Source organism: Desmodus rotundus, chromosome 9 (assembly GCF_022682495.2).
Source record: "Desmodus rotundus isolate HL8 chromosome 9, HLdesRot8A.1, whole genome shotgun sequence".
NCBI lineage: Eukaryota > Metazoa > Chordata > Mammalia > Chiroptera > Phyllostomidae > Desmodus > Desmodus rotundus.
The window spans coordinates 87,071,609-87,085,729 of record NC_071395.1 but is presented as its reverse complement, the minus strand read 5'-3'; the positions used below and the strand labels follow the sequence as shown (position 1 = coordinate 87,085,729).

The 14,121-nt window shown below is 51.0% G+C and overlaps 1 protein-coding gene across 1 annotated transcript in view; it reads right to left on the bottom strand.

Annotated features, from left to right (window-relative positions):
• Window positions 1-14,121, bottom strand: part of WIPI1 (WD repeat domain, phosphoinositide interacting 1) — a 31,447-nt gene that overhangs the window by 4,407 nt on the left and 12,919 nt on the right. Inside the window, exons 5-10 of the mRNA XM_024573487.4 lie at window positions 7,328-7,425; window positions 6,548-6,640; window positions 5,858-5,928; window positions 5,127-5,234; window positions 982-1,146; window positions 123-230 (exon numbers count right to left, since the gene is read on the bottom strand). Coding sequence (XP_024429255.3) covers window positions 123-230; window positions 982-1,146; window positions 5,127-5,234; window positions 5,858-5,928; window positions 6,548-6,640; window positions 7,328-7,425 — 643 coding nt within the window. The remainder of the gene's footprint in view (window positions 1-122; window positions 231-981; window positions 1,147-5,126; window positions 5,235-5,857; window positions 5,929-6,547; window positions 6,641-7,327; window positions 7,426-14,121) is intronic.

The window sequence follows — 14,121 nt, the reverse complement described above, 5'->3', positions numbered from 1 at the left end:
ACCGGGATCACGGTTAAAGGAGAAAAGCGAGAGCACTAAAGCTTGTCACCATGCTTGGCCAGGTGACAACTCTATATGCCTGGCTTTTGAAAGGCTATCTTTTTGAAAACTGGTCACTTCACCTGTGAGTCTTTATTAAGACACACTCTCCTCCATCCTGAGGGTCCAAATTGTAGATATAAAGGTGTCCATCGGACGATGCAACTAAGAGTCTCGGCAATTTCTGGATCCTAGGAGCCAAGGGAAACAGGCGCTGTGGTTACAACAGAGACGGGTCACAGACCACCTTCGAATGACAAAACCTCACTTACCCTGACCGTCACCAACTTGTGCCACCAACAGACCCTCAGCCCGCTGACCCCAGATTCTGGGCTTCTGGCTATTTCTTTGCATTCTGACCTAGCGATCTACCTTGAGGATTAATTCTTGTCTTCGAAGAGACAAAATGACGTGTGTACACACAATTACTCCCTGAAAAGCTATTGCAGACAAACACGGTAGCTCACCTGAACGGGACGTCGTCTCTGTCCCACCTCTGCCTTTGACAGTGTGGCCAAACGGGGAGAAGTGGGAAATTTGGCTCGCCACCTTTGCTGGCTAGTGTTAGGGCATTTGTAAAATGTTTGAACTCCTCTAACTTCTTAGCTAAAACATCTGCCAACCCCATCGGTGTCTGAACCTAGACACGGGAACGACAGCCTTTTTACATAATGACGTAAAAACAAAATTGTTCTCAAGACATTGTCATCATAACCTGGAGGTGAAAATTCCCATGCCCGCGTCCAGCTGCCCCTCCCCCCGAGAGAACGTCACCAGACAGGAGAAGCAGCTGACCGCAGTCTGCAGGGTTTTGATTTGGATCACTCTCCCTCTGGGCCGTCTTCTCTTCTTTCCTTTTTTCTATGCATGCATTGGGGAATTTGTGCTTCGGGCAAATAAATGAGTAACAACAGCGTTGAGAGTGGGTGGCGCCATACGTACGTTGAGAGGGTGCAGATGTTCCTCTGTCCAGAGAAACTCAAACGCCCAGTGGCAAAGGCCCTGTCCTGGTTCATCATGTCGGACACCTGGGCGGGGAGGTAGTTGGAAGCAGCCATGAACATCTTCCCCATGTAGCCACTCCAGGTCGAAGGCTCTTCGGGTCGACTGGGGGAGCAATGCACAGGCGAGGCTGAGGCTGAGCCGCAGGCACCGGCACCCGTCCTGCAACCCGTGTGCCCAGATGCTCTGAGCGGGACTCACCACGGGAGGAAGAGGCTGCCTCAGCGTGATGTCCTGCCCACCCAGAACAGCTCGGGGCACATTGTTCTGGCAGTGCCAAAAGGGCAGCCAGGGCCTATTTGTACTTCAGGGGAGCCATTGTGAAGCTCTTAAGAAGTTCCCGATGTTACTGCTTTCCTACATTAACCAAGTTGTATCTGATGATCAGTCTGGCTTCTAGATTTCCAAAAGGGGGTTAGGGTGGAGAATGAGATGGCATCGCTCTCTGGACTCTCGCCCGAGCTTCTGAAGGAAGCTGAAGCCTGTTGGGCATTCAGGGAAGAACAGCCAGATCTCAGTGTGAAGGCCTCTGAGCCAGACTGAGTGGGAAGCACACCTCCGGGCAAGAGGCTTGGGTGGTGTCTGACTCCAGCCCTGAAGCACCCAGGTACCCAGCAGTTGCTAATGGTGGAGGTAATTCAAAGGGACCTGGTGCGCCCCCTGCAGTCATGAAACTTTGTCCCGGGGCCTCTGCCAAAGGGGTGACTGCTCTGTTGGTGAGAGACGGGAGTGTGGATGGGGACAGGCATGGGGACACGTGCACCTGCCTCTGTCCTGCGCAGTGAGCAGCACGTCAAGGACCAGGGTGGCCACACCTGCTCAGAGGTCGCTTGCCTACGGGACCAGATCTGGTGGGAGCATGCAGCAGGGCTCAGAAGCTCTGGGGCTTATCTCTCAGTCTGCCACCTCTGGCCGGATGGTTTTTAGACAAACCTCTCGGCCTCCATGTTCTCAGGTGAAAGTGCCCTTCTAGGCATGCTGCTATCATTCTACGAGGATGCTCTTACACATTGCAACACATCCCTGCACTGCTCTCCCTAGAGCTCTGTGCTCAGGCTGGGGACGCACAGAGAGGTGTAATACCCAGGCCCTACATTCATGGTGGGGACATGGCCCAGGAAAAAAAAGAAGAAAAAAGCATGAATAATTAACGTCACATAAAAGCACAGGTGGTAGCTACTCCAGGACCACAGAGGGGAGAGAGGCAGATAAAGTTCCTCCACCTCTCAGCTCCCAGTTTCCTCATTTGCAAAACAGGGATGGTCACGGTCACCTAGCCATGACGACTAACCAGGTAGCACATGCACAGGCCTGCCTCGCAAAGCACCTGGCACATGACAAATGCTATGTTATAAGATGGCATCTTTGAGGCTGGTGTGACTGAAGAGCTTCTGGCAGTGGGGACCTCTGGGCTGGGCTTGGAGGGCAGGTCTAACTCAGAGCCCCAGGGTGGGGGCCCGAGGAGGGCACCTCAGATGTGGACGCAGAGTAATGCGTCTGGGAGTCACAGCCAGGCTGGCCCGGTTGCGGCAGAAGAGGCGGGAGGGCTGCGGCAGCAGGTATGGAGCACCAAGGAAAGCCTTCAGTGCCGGCTGGAGGAGCTGGGACTCTGTTCCCAAGGGCAAAGGGGATCGAAGGTGTCTGAGCAGGAGGGTCATGTGCCAGGGAGCACATTCAGAGGATCAGTCCTTTGAGGTGAGATGGGACGGTCAGAAGAGCCTGGAAGGAGGGGGACTAAAGAGAAGTCATGAACTGGCCCAGACGAGACATGTTAAAGATGTGGATAAGGCTGGGGAAATGAGACTGAGGAGGCACGTGTGAGCCACGCACACAGGGCCTGTTAATGCATCGTGCACGCTGAGGGGGAGTCGGGGACCACAGGAGGGCTTTGTTCCTGGTGATCTGAGATCACCGGCAGAAACAGGAGAGCCTGGAGAGGGAGCTGAGTTCCGATGATAATTTCCCGTCTTAAGCACCAGTGACGACCTCAGATAAATACGAGACTGAAGCAGTGGTTGGGTCACTCACTCACAGGCCCTCAGGACTGAAGAGGACCTTAACTGTTCTGTCGCACTCCGGCGCTCCAACCTGCTACAACGGGCGGTGAATCACACCTCCGGAAGAGAACGGGGCTTAAATTTGAGAAAGTGACAGAGAAATCTAGAGCACAGATGTAACTTTTGTGACAAATGTGCAGAGAAAGAACTGCAGGGCAAACAGTGGGCTCTGCGGTGCACGTACACTGATGGACATTGGCACGGCTGCAGGAAGTCTGAGGGGTGAGGAGGAGCAGCCCCCCGTATTTCAACCACCAGTGGGGGGCAAGGTTTCCAGAGAAGGGGTGTGACACCAGCCTGCAGACGGAAGTGGGAACCAGGACTGAAAAATCCACAGCAAGGTGGCTTGGTTGCTGGCGCCCTTGGCTGGAGCCACAGAGGCCCACAGGGATATGCACACCACAGAGGCCAGGGATGGTATCACACTCATCAGGGGGAGAGTGTATTTCTTGTGAAAGTTCTACCACAGAGTGAGGAGAAGAATTGCAGTCTTAGAAGACGGGTCTCTCTCGGGACCATTGTGAAACCCAGCACAGGATTATGTACTTGGGACATTTGTCCGAGACGCGGTGGGGGGGTTCCACCATGGAGAAGCACTGGAAGCCTGGTGGGGGTGTGAAATGTGGGCTTACACGTGGACCCTGGATTTGGAGACAGGCTGGCTTTGAGCAAGGCGTTGGACTTCTCTGCACCCATTTCCTCGGTTATGAAGCTACTCCTTTGCCTGCCTTCTAGGAACATTGTGGGAGCCAAGGGAGGAAGTGTGTGAGAATGCTCTAGAAACTGTGAGATGCTTCCAGTGCACGAGCATCATTATCGCTGGCCCCACCACCTGCTTTCTCAGTGAGACTGAGCTAATCGCCAACACTTCATGTTTTAATTTCCAATAATGACACTAAAGAGGAGTGTCAGGAGACACGAGGTGACTGAAATCCCTGAGGAAGGTGTGAGCCATCTGCTGTGCTACTAGAGGTGGGATCTTGACCTCATGAGGAGGGCTGGGCAAGGTGACACAGCCACAGCTGATGGCTGGGTGGGAAGGGACTTCGTCATGCTTTTATGGCTTTTGAGGGTAAAATGTCTTCAGGAGAGGACGCGGGCACTCATGTAGCACGGACTTAGCACGGTAAATTCATGCTCACACACGACAGCAGGCGGGATTTCTCAGAAGGGCCCCAAGACTCCTGCCCTGGTCCCTGGAACCTGACAGTGAGGAGGCAGCAGTGACTGTTGTTATAAGGCCCAGCTGTTTGTAGGTAGGGAGAGTATCCAGGTGGGATTTATATAATCACGTGAGCCCTTAAAAGCAGACAGCTCTCCCTGACTGCTGGCACAGAAGGACGGCAGAAGGGAAAGAGGGCAAGTCAGGGAAATCCAAAGCACAAGAGGGAATCCACGTGCGTGAGCTGGGAAGAGGACTTCAAGTTCCAGATGCGAACGCAGCTGGCTGACGCCAGCATTTCTGCCTCGTGAGACCCTGAGCGGAGCATCCAGCTGCCCTGGCCTACTGACCTACAGAACTGTGAGACAATGCATGTTTGTTGTTTTAAGCCATTAATTTTGTGCTAATTTGCTAGAGCAACAATAGGAAATGAATATGTATGGCCCTGGCTGCGCTCTTAACACAGGCTTTGTACTGCCAGCCTCCCTGACTCCTGCCACAGCCACGCTCACGGGCCCTGAGAGTGTTCGCCCAGGGCTCCGTGGTTGGGTACTGGCAATGACTGTATTACTATATTTACAGCTCTACTGGCTGATACTTATCAGTGTCTACTACATGCCAGGTACTACACTCAACCCATTAGTTCAAGGAACTCATTTAATCCTTACAACAAGCCGAAGATGGGTTTATGATTGATCTGTATGGAAGTCCAGAAAGATTAAGTTACCTGCCCCCAGCTAAGTGTCCCCAGACTTTATGCATTCAGGAAAGAAGAAATCGCTATGCCGGCAGCAGCCACTAGAGCAGAGAAATCGGGCCCGACTCCTGTAGTCGAATGGGTATTTTATGTCTGGCGCCATACTTACCTGTTGGTGAGGTGTTCCAGCTTGAAGATGTGCACGGTCTCAGTGTTGCTGGAGGCACAGAGGAACTGCGAGTCCATACTGAAAGCCAGGGAGCTGATTGTCACATACCTAGGAAACAGCGACACGGGCACCAGTGAGCTGGAAGAACCGAGCGTTCCGGCCTGAGAGTTCCAAAACCTGCTTTATAAGAAAGCTACACGTGCCCTGAAGAGTCTAGGTATTCTAGAACCTCTTCGACATTGTGTCCTTCCTTAGAAGTCAATGTTGAAAAGATTCGTAAAGGGTCACGGTCTCAGGCAAGAAGAATCAAGGCTCCTTCCTGTCACCTTGGAAGTTCTCCAGCTGCTCTGTGCACTGATGAGCTGCAACCCCTGCAGCCAAAAGCATCCCAGACCACCACACTCTCATTTCCACCGAGGGGACCAGGAATTACTTTTGCACTGTGACCCCCTTGCTCTCGCATTCCTCCTGTGCTGGCCACCCATCCACGTCAAAAAAAAAAAAAAGGACTCCCGTGGCTAAACTGTGTAAAAACGGCATCTTCACTCTCAGGTGTACCAAGCAGTGCACGGGCCTCTAGAAGGTTACCTGAGAAAGTATAGCTCTACCCGCTCTGGGGCTCAGAGAGGAGGGCACAGAGCCGCCCGCCCGCCTCTCCCTAGAAGGCTGCCAGCCGTCCACTGCAGAACCTCTGTGGGTACTTTAAACTGGGTTTTACAGTGAACACACACCTTTTCATTCCTCTCCGAAACTCATAGAGCTTTTGCCCCTCAGGTACAGAGAACACCCGGATGACCGTGCCCTGGAAAAGAAAGCAGGGGGACGTTTCATACCATTAATGGCTTCACACAGACATGTCCCTCCAGAAAGGAACTTGTTTTGTTGGCTCTGAACACCCACCTCCGAAGAGGAAGCGCGTGTTGGGCATGGAGGCTTTTTTGGGTCTGTGGCCTGGAAGCAACTCTCGGATGGCGCCTGCCTCCCTTCTCCCTCCCACCCTGGCCCGAGGCTCTGTGTGTGTTCATTCAGATGGCTCGGGCTTCCTAGAAGAGTCCATCTCTGCCTGTCAAAATAAACCTGTTTCTCATGGCACTTGGAAATTCATCTTGATCACATTCCCAGATCACTCCAGCACCTCATTTACACTACGCTGACGAAAGGCAGCATTGCATCTCTCTGTGTCTGCGATGATGGGCACACACACTTCTCAACAGACGGCAAGTTTTTATCTTGCGTCTTGCACAGCACAAGCCTTTGGTCTATTGAGTTAATAGATGCGTCAATATACCGCAGCATGCCAGAAAGTCGTCTTCAGAAATTAATTGCGAGCGGGCCCAGAACCAGTCCGTCCTCACGTCACCAAGCGCATGTCATCAGATCGCAGTCCAGCAGGAGGCCACGAGGACGCCGAGTGCACTCACCTTTTCAGAAGCGCTCGCCAGCTTGGAGCCCGAGGCATTGAAGGCGATGGCAGCCAGCGTCCCCTCATGGGCAGCAACGGTGCCGACCGTTTTCTGTCAGTGAAAAGGCAAGATGGACATTGATGCCGGGAAAGAGGGAAGATGAGTTTCACACCCCTCTCCCTCCTCTTTTCTTCTGAGACACTCTCCCTCATTTGCTGGATTCCCTGTCTGTCTTTCTAGCAGAACTTTTACATATAAACTGTCGATCATTTTCTGGCACGTCCAGATTGTGCTTCAGAGGCCGCTCCGTTTCTATCTCTTTTCCTGCCTTCAAGAAGATGGACAACCAATGGTGCCTGCTGCGGAGTGACATCATAGTCGCAGGCCCTCCTCGTGTGCATCTTTAGGGGGCTTCCCACAGCAATCCTGCCCCTCCCTGTGAAGCTGGGAGCGCAGCGGGCAGGAAGCATGAAAGAGCTGCACATTGTTACAGATTGTGCCACACTGTGGCACGACACCTTCAGGCCAACAGCGGGCTTCCAGCTGGCACGGGGTTTCCATGACGCTGCAGATGTCTGCCTTGCCTGGCATGCTGCCCCCTGGCTATGCTGACTGATGGCGTGGGGGCAAGTATCATTACCTTCTCCTCCACACCCAACGCTGTAGCCAGAACTAACTCTGCCAGTGTTGCTTCCACCCCTGCACCTCAGCCCACTGCGCCAGTGCCTGTTCATCACCTGTCACGGGCCACAGAGCCAAGCAGGTGGGCTGGGTCAGCCCGGGTCACTGTCAACTCACCAGGGAGTGTCCATCGTAAAGCACGATCTCGCCTGTGGACAGGCTTCCAGGATAGGCCACGTAAGAATTGGAATGGTTGATAGAGAGGGCACACAGACCTGGCAGGGAATAAACAGCTGATGAAAAGCCAGCGAACCTAACCTGCGAAGGGCACCTGAAAACAGTGTGTCTACAGTGCCGCCTACTGGTGAGGGAGGGAATGACTCTGCAGACATTGACTTTCAGTTGGTTATTCTAATCTAATCCAATAAAGTAAATTCCCAAGGGAAGACATGCTATTTGACATTGGCATGTCCTCTCCTTAGCTACCGGATTTAGGTTATTTAAAATGTTTTTCTTCACATTTTACCCCAGGGCTCTGAAACCACTTCGACCTCTCCTCCTATTCCATTACCTGTTAGGTCTCCGGGAGAATTTACTCATAACTGAAGTCAGACTTCCTACTGCAGAGGGCAGCATGTGCTGGCCTTCCTGCAGGTGAGTACAGAAGCTGGCCAGTCATTTCAGGTTGGAGAACAGGAGGTGGGGAGGGAAAGGACCCACTTAAAAATGGCTCATTTTGGAGCCAAATGTCCCGCCTTGATAAGGGAAACGAGCGCCCCAGAGGTGGAAGTTCATTTGAGGACTGCACCTGCGGCGGAGATGGCGCGCCTGCCATCGAAACAAGCTAAAGGAAGGGCATTTTGTACTGACGACGTTTTGACAATATTCTGGAAGAGTAAACAGCCACTGGAACCATCAAACCAACATAAGCCATTTCTGTTTACAAGGGGGTTCAAGGTGTGTGTGTGTGTGTGGTGGGGAATCCTAACAGCATTTTTTACTGCAAATAATTTTTTATTTTTCAATTACAGTCGGCTCTGATAGCATTTAAGTGCAGGGTTTTCACAACAATGGTTTAGACTGAGAGAGGTGTAGATGGTAGACGTGAATTCAAGAAATTACCAGAATCAAAAGCACGACCAGAATAGGAACTCTGAGATCAGGCAAGAGAGACATCTTTTTAAATAACACAGGTAACTGACATTTTTGTTACTAGTTAGTATGTTAAATGGGTTTCTCATAAAAGTACAAGGAAAACTTCAGATCAGGCTCAAATGTACCCACCCAATCTGCTGCGGGGGAGAGCAGAGAGGGGAAAAATCAAATGTTGAGAATTGGAACCAAGGCCCTACTTCCTGCCCTGGCTTTGCCAAGTACACAGCCAGGACCTGTGGGAGGACCGAGACTGCACCTGGCACCCTCACCTGCGTGCTCTGGCTGCCTGCAGCCTCCTTGTGCACAAGGTTGCTCTTGGCCTCAGCCTTACAAGACACCACTCGTACCTTCCCAGTTTTGCCCTGGGAACCCCAATTGCCCGCCTCATCTGGGTTCTTTGCGGTCTGGAATGCAATTTCAAGAACAGCTAGCCCAGCAGAAGGAATGCTGGTCTTGTGCAGCCGGGGAGGGAAGGCAATCAGGATGTCAGGGTGGCTGGCACGTGGGCCCCAACAGGGGCGGCTAGCGGAAAGGGGGTTAGGATCCAATGTGGCGGCCAGAGAAGGACTTGAGTACCAAACTGAAGGGTTAAGTTCTTGTAAATGTGGCCGGTAAGTACCAAAGGTTTCTGAGTTTAAAAAAAGCAGAGTTAATCAAAACCACAATGAGGTTTTGATTAACTCTGCTTCACACCCACTAGGACAGCTATTATCAAGAATAATTGGAACCCTGATCACCACTGCTGGGAGTGTAACGTGGGGCAGGGCGTGGAAAGCAGCCGGCGGTTCCTCCAAAGGCTCAGCACAGAGTCACCATGTCACTCCTAGGTATGCACCCAAGGGAAATTAAAGCATACAGCCACGTAGAAACTTGTACGTAAATGTACACAGAAACATTATTCATAATGGTCAAAGAGTAGAAAGAACCCAAATGTCTACCAGCCGATGAACGGGTAGATAAAACGTGGTCTACCCTCACAATGGGATACTATTGGATACTAAGAGGAATGTGAAGTACTGATGTGTAATACAGTATGGATGAGCATTGAAAATGTTATGCTTAGTGAAAGAAGGCTGTCACAAGAGACCCCGTGTTGTATGATTCCCCTAATAGGAAATGTCCAGAATAGATGAATCTCGAGAGACAGGAAGTAGATTAGGGCACTTAGGCCTGCAGGTATGAGGGCGGGGGGTGATGAAATGGTCTAAAATTGATTGTGGTGGTGGTCACACAACCCTCTGAATACACCGAACGCTATTGAATTGTGTACTTTCAATGGGGGAATCATGTGGCATATCAATTATATCTCAATAAAGCTGTTGGAAAACAAAAATTGGCAGTGTTTTAAGAATATCTGTCTGGCAGGGCCAGGCTGAAGACATGAGTTCAAGACCCAGCTCTGCCACCTACTGTGTGTAATTGGCCGAGTTCTTGGTGGCCCTTTCAGGCCTGTTTTCTACTCGTGAAACGCAGGGATTTCACTAATCTAGGGTTCTTTCCAGCTTTAAGACTCCAAGATGCCAAGTCTTCATTTACTTCCTCTGTCTGAAAATATCGGCAGGGCCCATTTTTGTGGCAGGGGCTGCTAGGAGGTCTTGGAGCAGAAAGTTTGGACAAATACTTCCAGTTGCCTTGCAGAGGCTGGTTTGCTTGTTTAACTGAGGTATGATTGGCACATGACATACTAGTTTCATGTGTACCACATAACGATTCAATATTTGTATGAATTGTGAAATACTCAACACTAGTAAGTCTAGTTAACATCTATCACCATACATAGTTAGAATTTTTTTCTTGTGAGCAGAACTTTTAAGATCTAATCTCTTAGCAACTTTCAGTTACACAAGACATAGAATCACCACGCTGCACATGACCTTCTCAGGACATACTTGCTGTATAACTGGAGGTCTGTACCTTTGACCGCCCGCGCCCGTTCTGCCCAGCCCCTACTTCCCTCCTCTGGCAACCCCCCATCTGTTCTCTCTATCTGTGATCTCACTTTTTAAAAATTCCACGTCAGAGATCATACAGTTATTTGTGATGTTTGCCCTCTGTCTGACGTACTTCATGCAGCATAATGCCTTCAAGGTCCACCTGTGTTGTTGCCATGGCGCTACTTCATTCCTTTTATGGCTGAATACGTTCCACTGTGCACACATCCCACGCCTGCTTTATCCACTCCCCCTTCGTGGGGCACTCGGGTTGTTTCCGCATCCTGGCTATCCTGAGTAGCGCTGTCACGGACCCGGGGGCGCAGCTACCTCTCTGGGAGGGCGACTTCATTTTCTTAGGATGTAGTCCCAGAAGTGGAGTGGCTGGATCACAGGGTTGTTTTATTTTTAGTTTTTTGAGGAACCTCCGACTCTTTTTCCTAGTGGCTGCACCAATTTACATTCTCACCAACAGGGCACAAGCGTCCCCTTTTCTCCACGTCCTCGACAACCCTTGCTACTTCTTGTCTTTTTGGTAAAACCCCTCCCAGCAGGTCTGAGGTCCCCTGCAGCGTTTTATGTTCAATATCTCAGAAAGGAAGGAAGGCTTCCACTTCTCCGGCTAACATGGAACTTTCTGTAATACCCAGTGGAGAACGAGATGACCCTAGATTCCAACAAGGAAGGGGCGACGGGGAATGACTAAGGCAGGTACGCTCTGACACGCAACCACTCACTCGACAGCTTTGACTGGGGCTTGCACCTCCGCCAACCGCCTGAATGTGGCCGCAGGGTCCTGCACACCGACCGTCGCAGACTTAGCAAAGGAGCCAAGAAACACTTAACGTGAATTCCCTTGATTTCCTGGGGTCTAATTCTCAGACAAACCCAAGCAGCTATAAAAGAACGCATCTCAAGTGCTTGTGAAGCCCCCAAGGAAAGCAGGACAAGTCTTGTGTTTCCGTCACAGGTGCCACACAAAGCCTCTTAAGGAAGAAAATGAGCTTTTTCTTTGATAGTATTTTATTTTTATTTACTTTTTTATTTTCACCTGAGGACACGCTATTTTAGAGAGAGGGGAAGGGAGGGAGAGAGGGAGAGAACATCTATGTGAGAGAGAAACATCAACTGGTTGCCTGTTGTATGCGCCCCTAATAGGGACCGAACGTGCAATCCAGGCACATGTCCTGACTGAGAGTTGAACCTGCGACCTTCTGGTTGACAGGACGATGCTGAGCCACAGTGGCTGGGGTTCTTGGATATTATTGTATGACAGAAAAGTGATAATGTAAATAATTTCAAGAGCCCAGAAACCGTGAAGAGAAGAAAAATCACCCATCACTCTAAACCCTGGAGACTTTTCACTGTTCTCAATATTTGAGTACATTTCCTTCCGTAGGAACTTGGTTTTGATGTGGCTTTTGGACTTGTTTGAGATTTGACACACATTTTCATAAATCATCGTCAACAATCATTTCACTGAAATTATGTGTGGCTGTAACTCTCCTGCAGCTGGAAAAGGCGGCTGCGCTATCCGCCGAAGAACCGATGGCACTGTCAGCTGGATTAGAAGGAAGTCCTGTGGTTCTAAGTCATTGTCTTCTTGGCATTCAGAGTATGACATGTCAAACTTAAAGCAAGTTAACAGTGATTTATGATATGCCGTTCCCTCTGGGCTGATTCATGGCTCAGAATATGCTCTCCAATTTTCAAAAATAGAAAGGAATCTCTGTGCTTACAAATGCACTGTGCTTCTGCAAATGAGAGCCGGTTCCCCACCTGCACTGCCAGTCCTCAAAGAGCTCTCCCCACACAATAAACCGCTCCTTTGTTCTGTGACACTCGCTGATGGTGGCACAGACTGTCCCCGCCACTCTCCGTAAAAGGCTGCAGGCTCCGATCCCGCAGCTGGCAGAACCTGCACGGAAGTTTCTACCCTCCACTGCTCAGCGCACAGACTGCTGTGCTAGCAGGAAATGAGCTTCGAGTCCCGTCTGGCCTAAGTCTTTAGAGGAAACAGCCTGCAATCTTTGACACAACAGGAACAGGCACGGCACAAACAGAGACAAAGAGGAAGGAAATTTACAGCCACGCTGGATACTGAGCGCAGTGCAGCGGGAGAACTCTGTATATGTCATTTCTTTGTAGTTCGCGTGGGCAAAGCACGCACAGTTTGTGTGCTCCAGACAGTAAGACAAGTGATTCTGTCTCCCTTGTGTACTGGTTCAGGGCTTATAAAATCAAAGCCAGAGTTTCCATCCTTATTGTTGTTCAGAAAGTATGTTAGAGAATGAGAACAAATGAAGCAGACCATTGGCCCCAGGGGTTTCCGTTCATGGTTTTGACAGTGCAGAGTCAGCTGGGGGTTCTTGAGTGAGGAGCCGTCCCGTCACTGGAGTGCAACTTTGGCTGCCGTCAGGCTGCCTGCCTGCTGGCACCGTGCCAGTGCGTGAGCCTGGCGGGCTGCCTGCGAGTGTGGGGCAGACACGCCTCGGCTGTCACTCCATGCCCTGAGCTAGTCCTCCCCACAGTCCTGGGGGCTAAAGACTGTCATCTCCATTTTACTGAAATAGAAAGGGAGCTCAGCAATTGCTGAGATGATAATTATAAATTTCAGGATCTGAAAAACTCCGGGACATTCTCTCCAAAGGATGGCTCAGGTGTAATAAGACACATTTTGGTCTCTCAACCCGACCCTGGTCTTTCAGAAGGAAATGCTAAATCTGTCCCTGAATCCATTCATAATGTTTCTCTGTGGCAAAGAAAATACCTACCATTGTTTCTAATTTTTCTTGAGACAGAATTATTCCTTTTACAAATAATACACATTCTTTCAAAATAGCCCCACACTTTCAACAACTTCTTTCCTCCCTGTTTAAACTGAAAAAGTAAGGTAACCAATGAGTTTTGAGCTAAGAAAAACAGCTATATTTGCTAAAAATGAAGAGTAGACGGGGAGAAACTTTGCTTTTGCAGGAGGAACAGGCCCGGCCCGAGGACAGGCAGCACTGTCCCCTGGCCTGGGCAGCCTGAGAGTGACAGTGCGGCGGGCGGGGGTGGGGGAGCGGGCCAGGGGGGTGGATGATGGAAGCCGACCTCTGGGCAGTCCACAGGTCCCTGTGCTGGAGATGCCACTCACTGTGCCCAGTGGCCCGCTCTTCAAAGAAACGGAGAGCCACGCACAGCTTTGAGCTTTCTGCCCCCCTGGACTGTCCCCTGCCAAAATCTGCCAAGGTCCAGCTCGGGCCCACGCCTCCTGGGAGTTCTGCTCAGATTCCACGCACCTCTCCTGCCCAACCAGAGAGCACCTCTTCCTGCCGACTGCCCACACCCCAGTCCCACCCTGGGTCCCACCCATCTGCCCTGTGTGTCACTTGGAGCAGATGGGCTCCGGGAGCAGTGTGGCTGGGTTCGCAGCTCCTGGTGTGTGGTCGGCCTATAGGTACCTGACAGGACCTAGTGCGGTCCCAGGCACACAGTGTGTCTTCAGTAATTACTCTTGCAGATGAGCTCAGCCTCTCGTTCCTAAAACGTCAGATTTAACCCCCACAGCTCCTGCACTTACCGGCCTCCAGTTTGTGAAATGGGCCTTACAGTCATTTCACAGAACTTTAGAATGGCCTCCACGGCTTTGTTCTTTTAAAAACATTTTGTTGTGGCTAAGATTTTTCGGCACTGACGTCAGCAGAAAGGGTCTGCGTGTGGCGATGAGATGAAGCAGAGGAAAGGCGGCACAGGGGTGTGCCCTGCACAGCAGGCTGGGGGGGGGGGGGCGGCTGTCCGCTTTCGCAAATGTTACTGCACTCCGTTCTCAGCTGACCCTGTGAGACGGGCATTATGACCCCGGTTTACAGAGAGGGAAACTGAGGCTCAGAGTCTACGTAT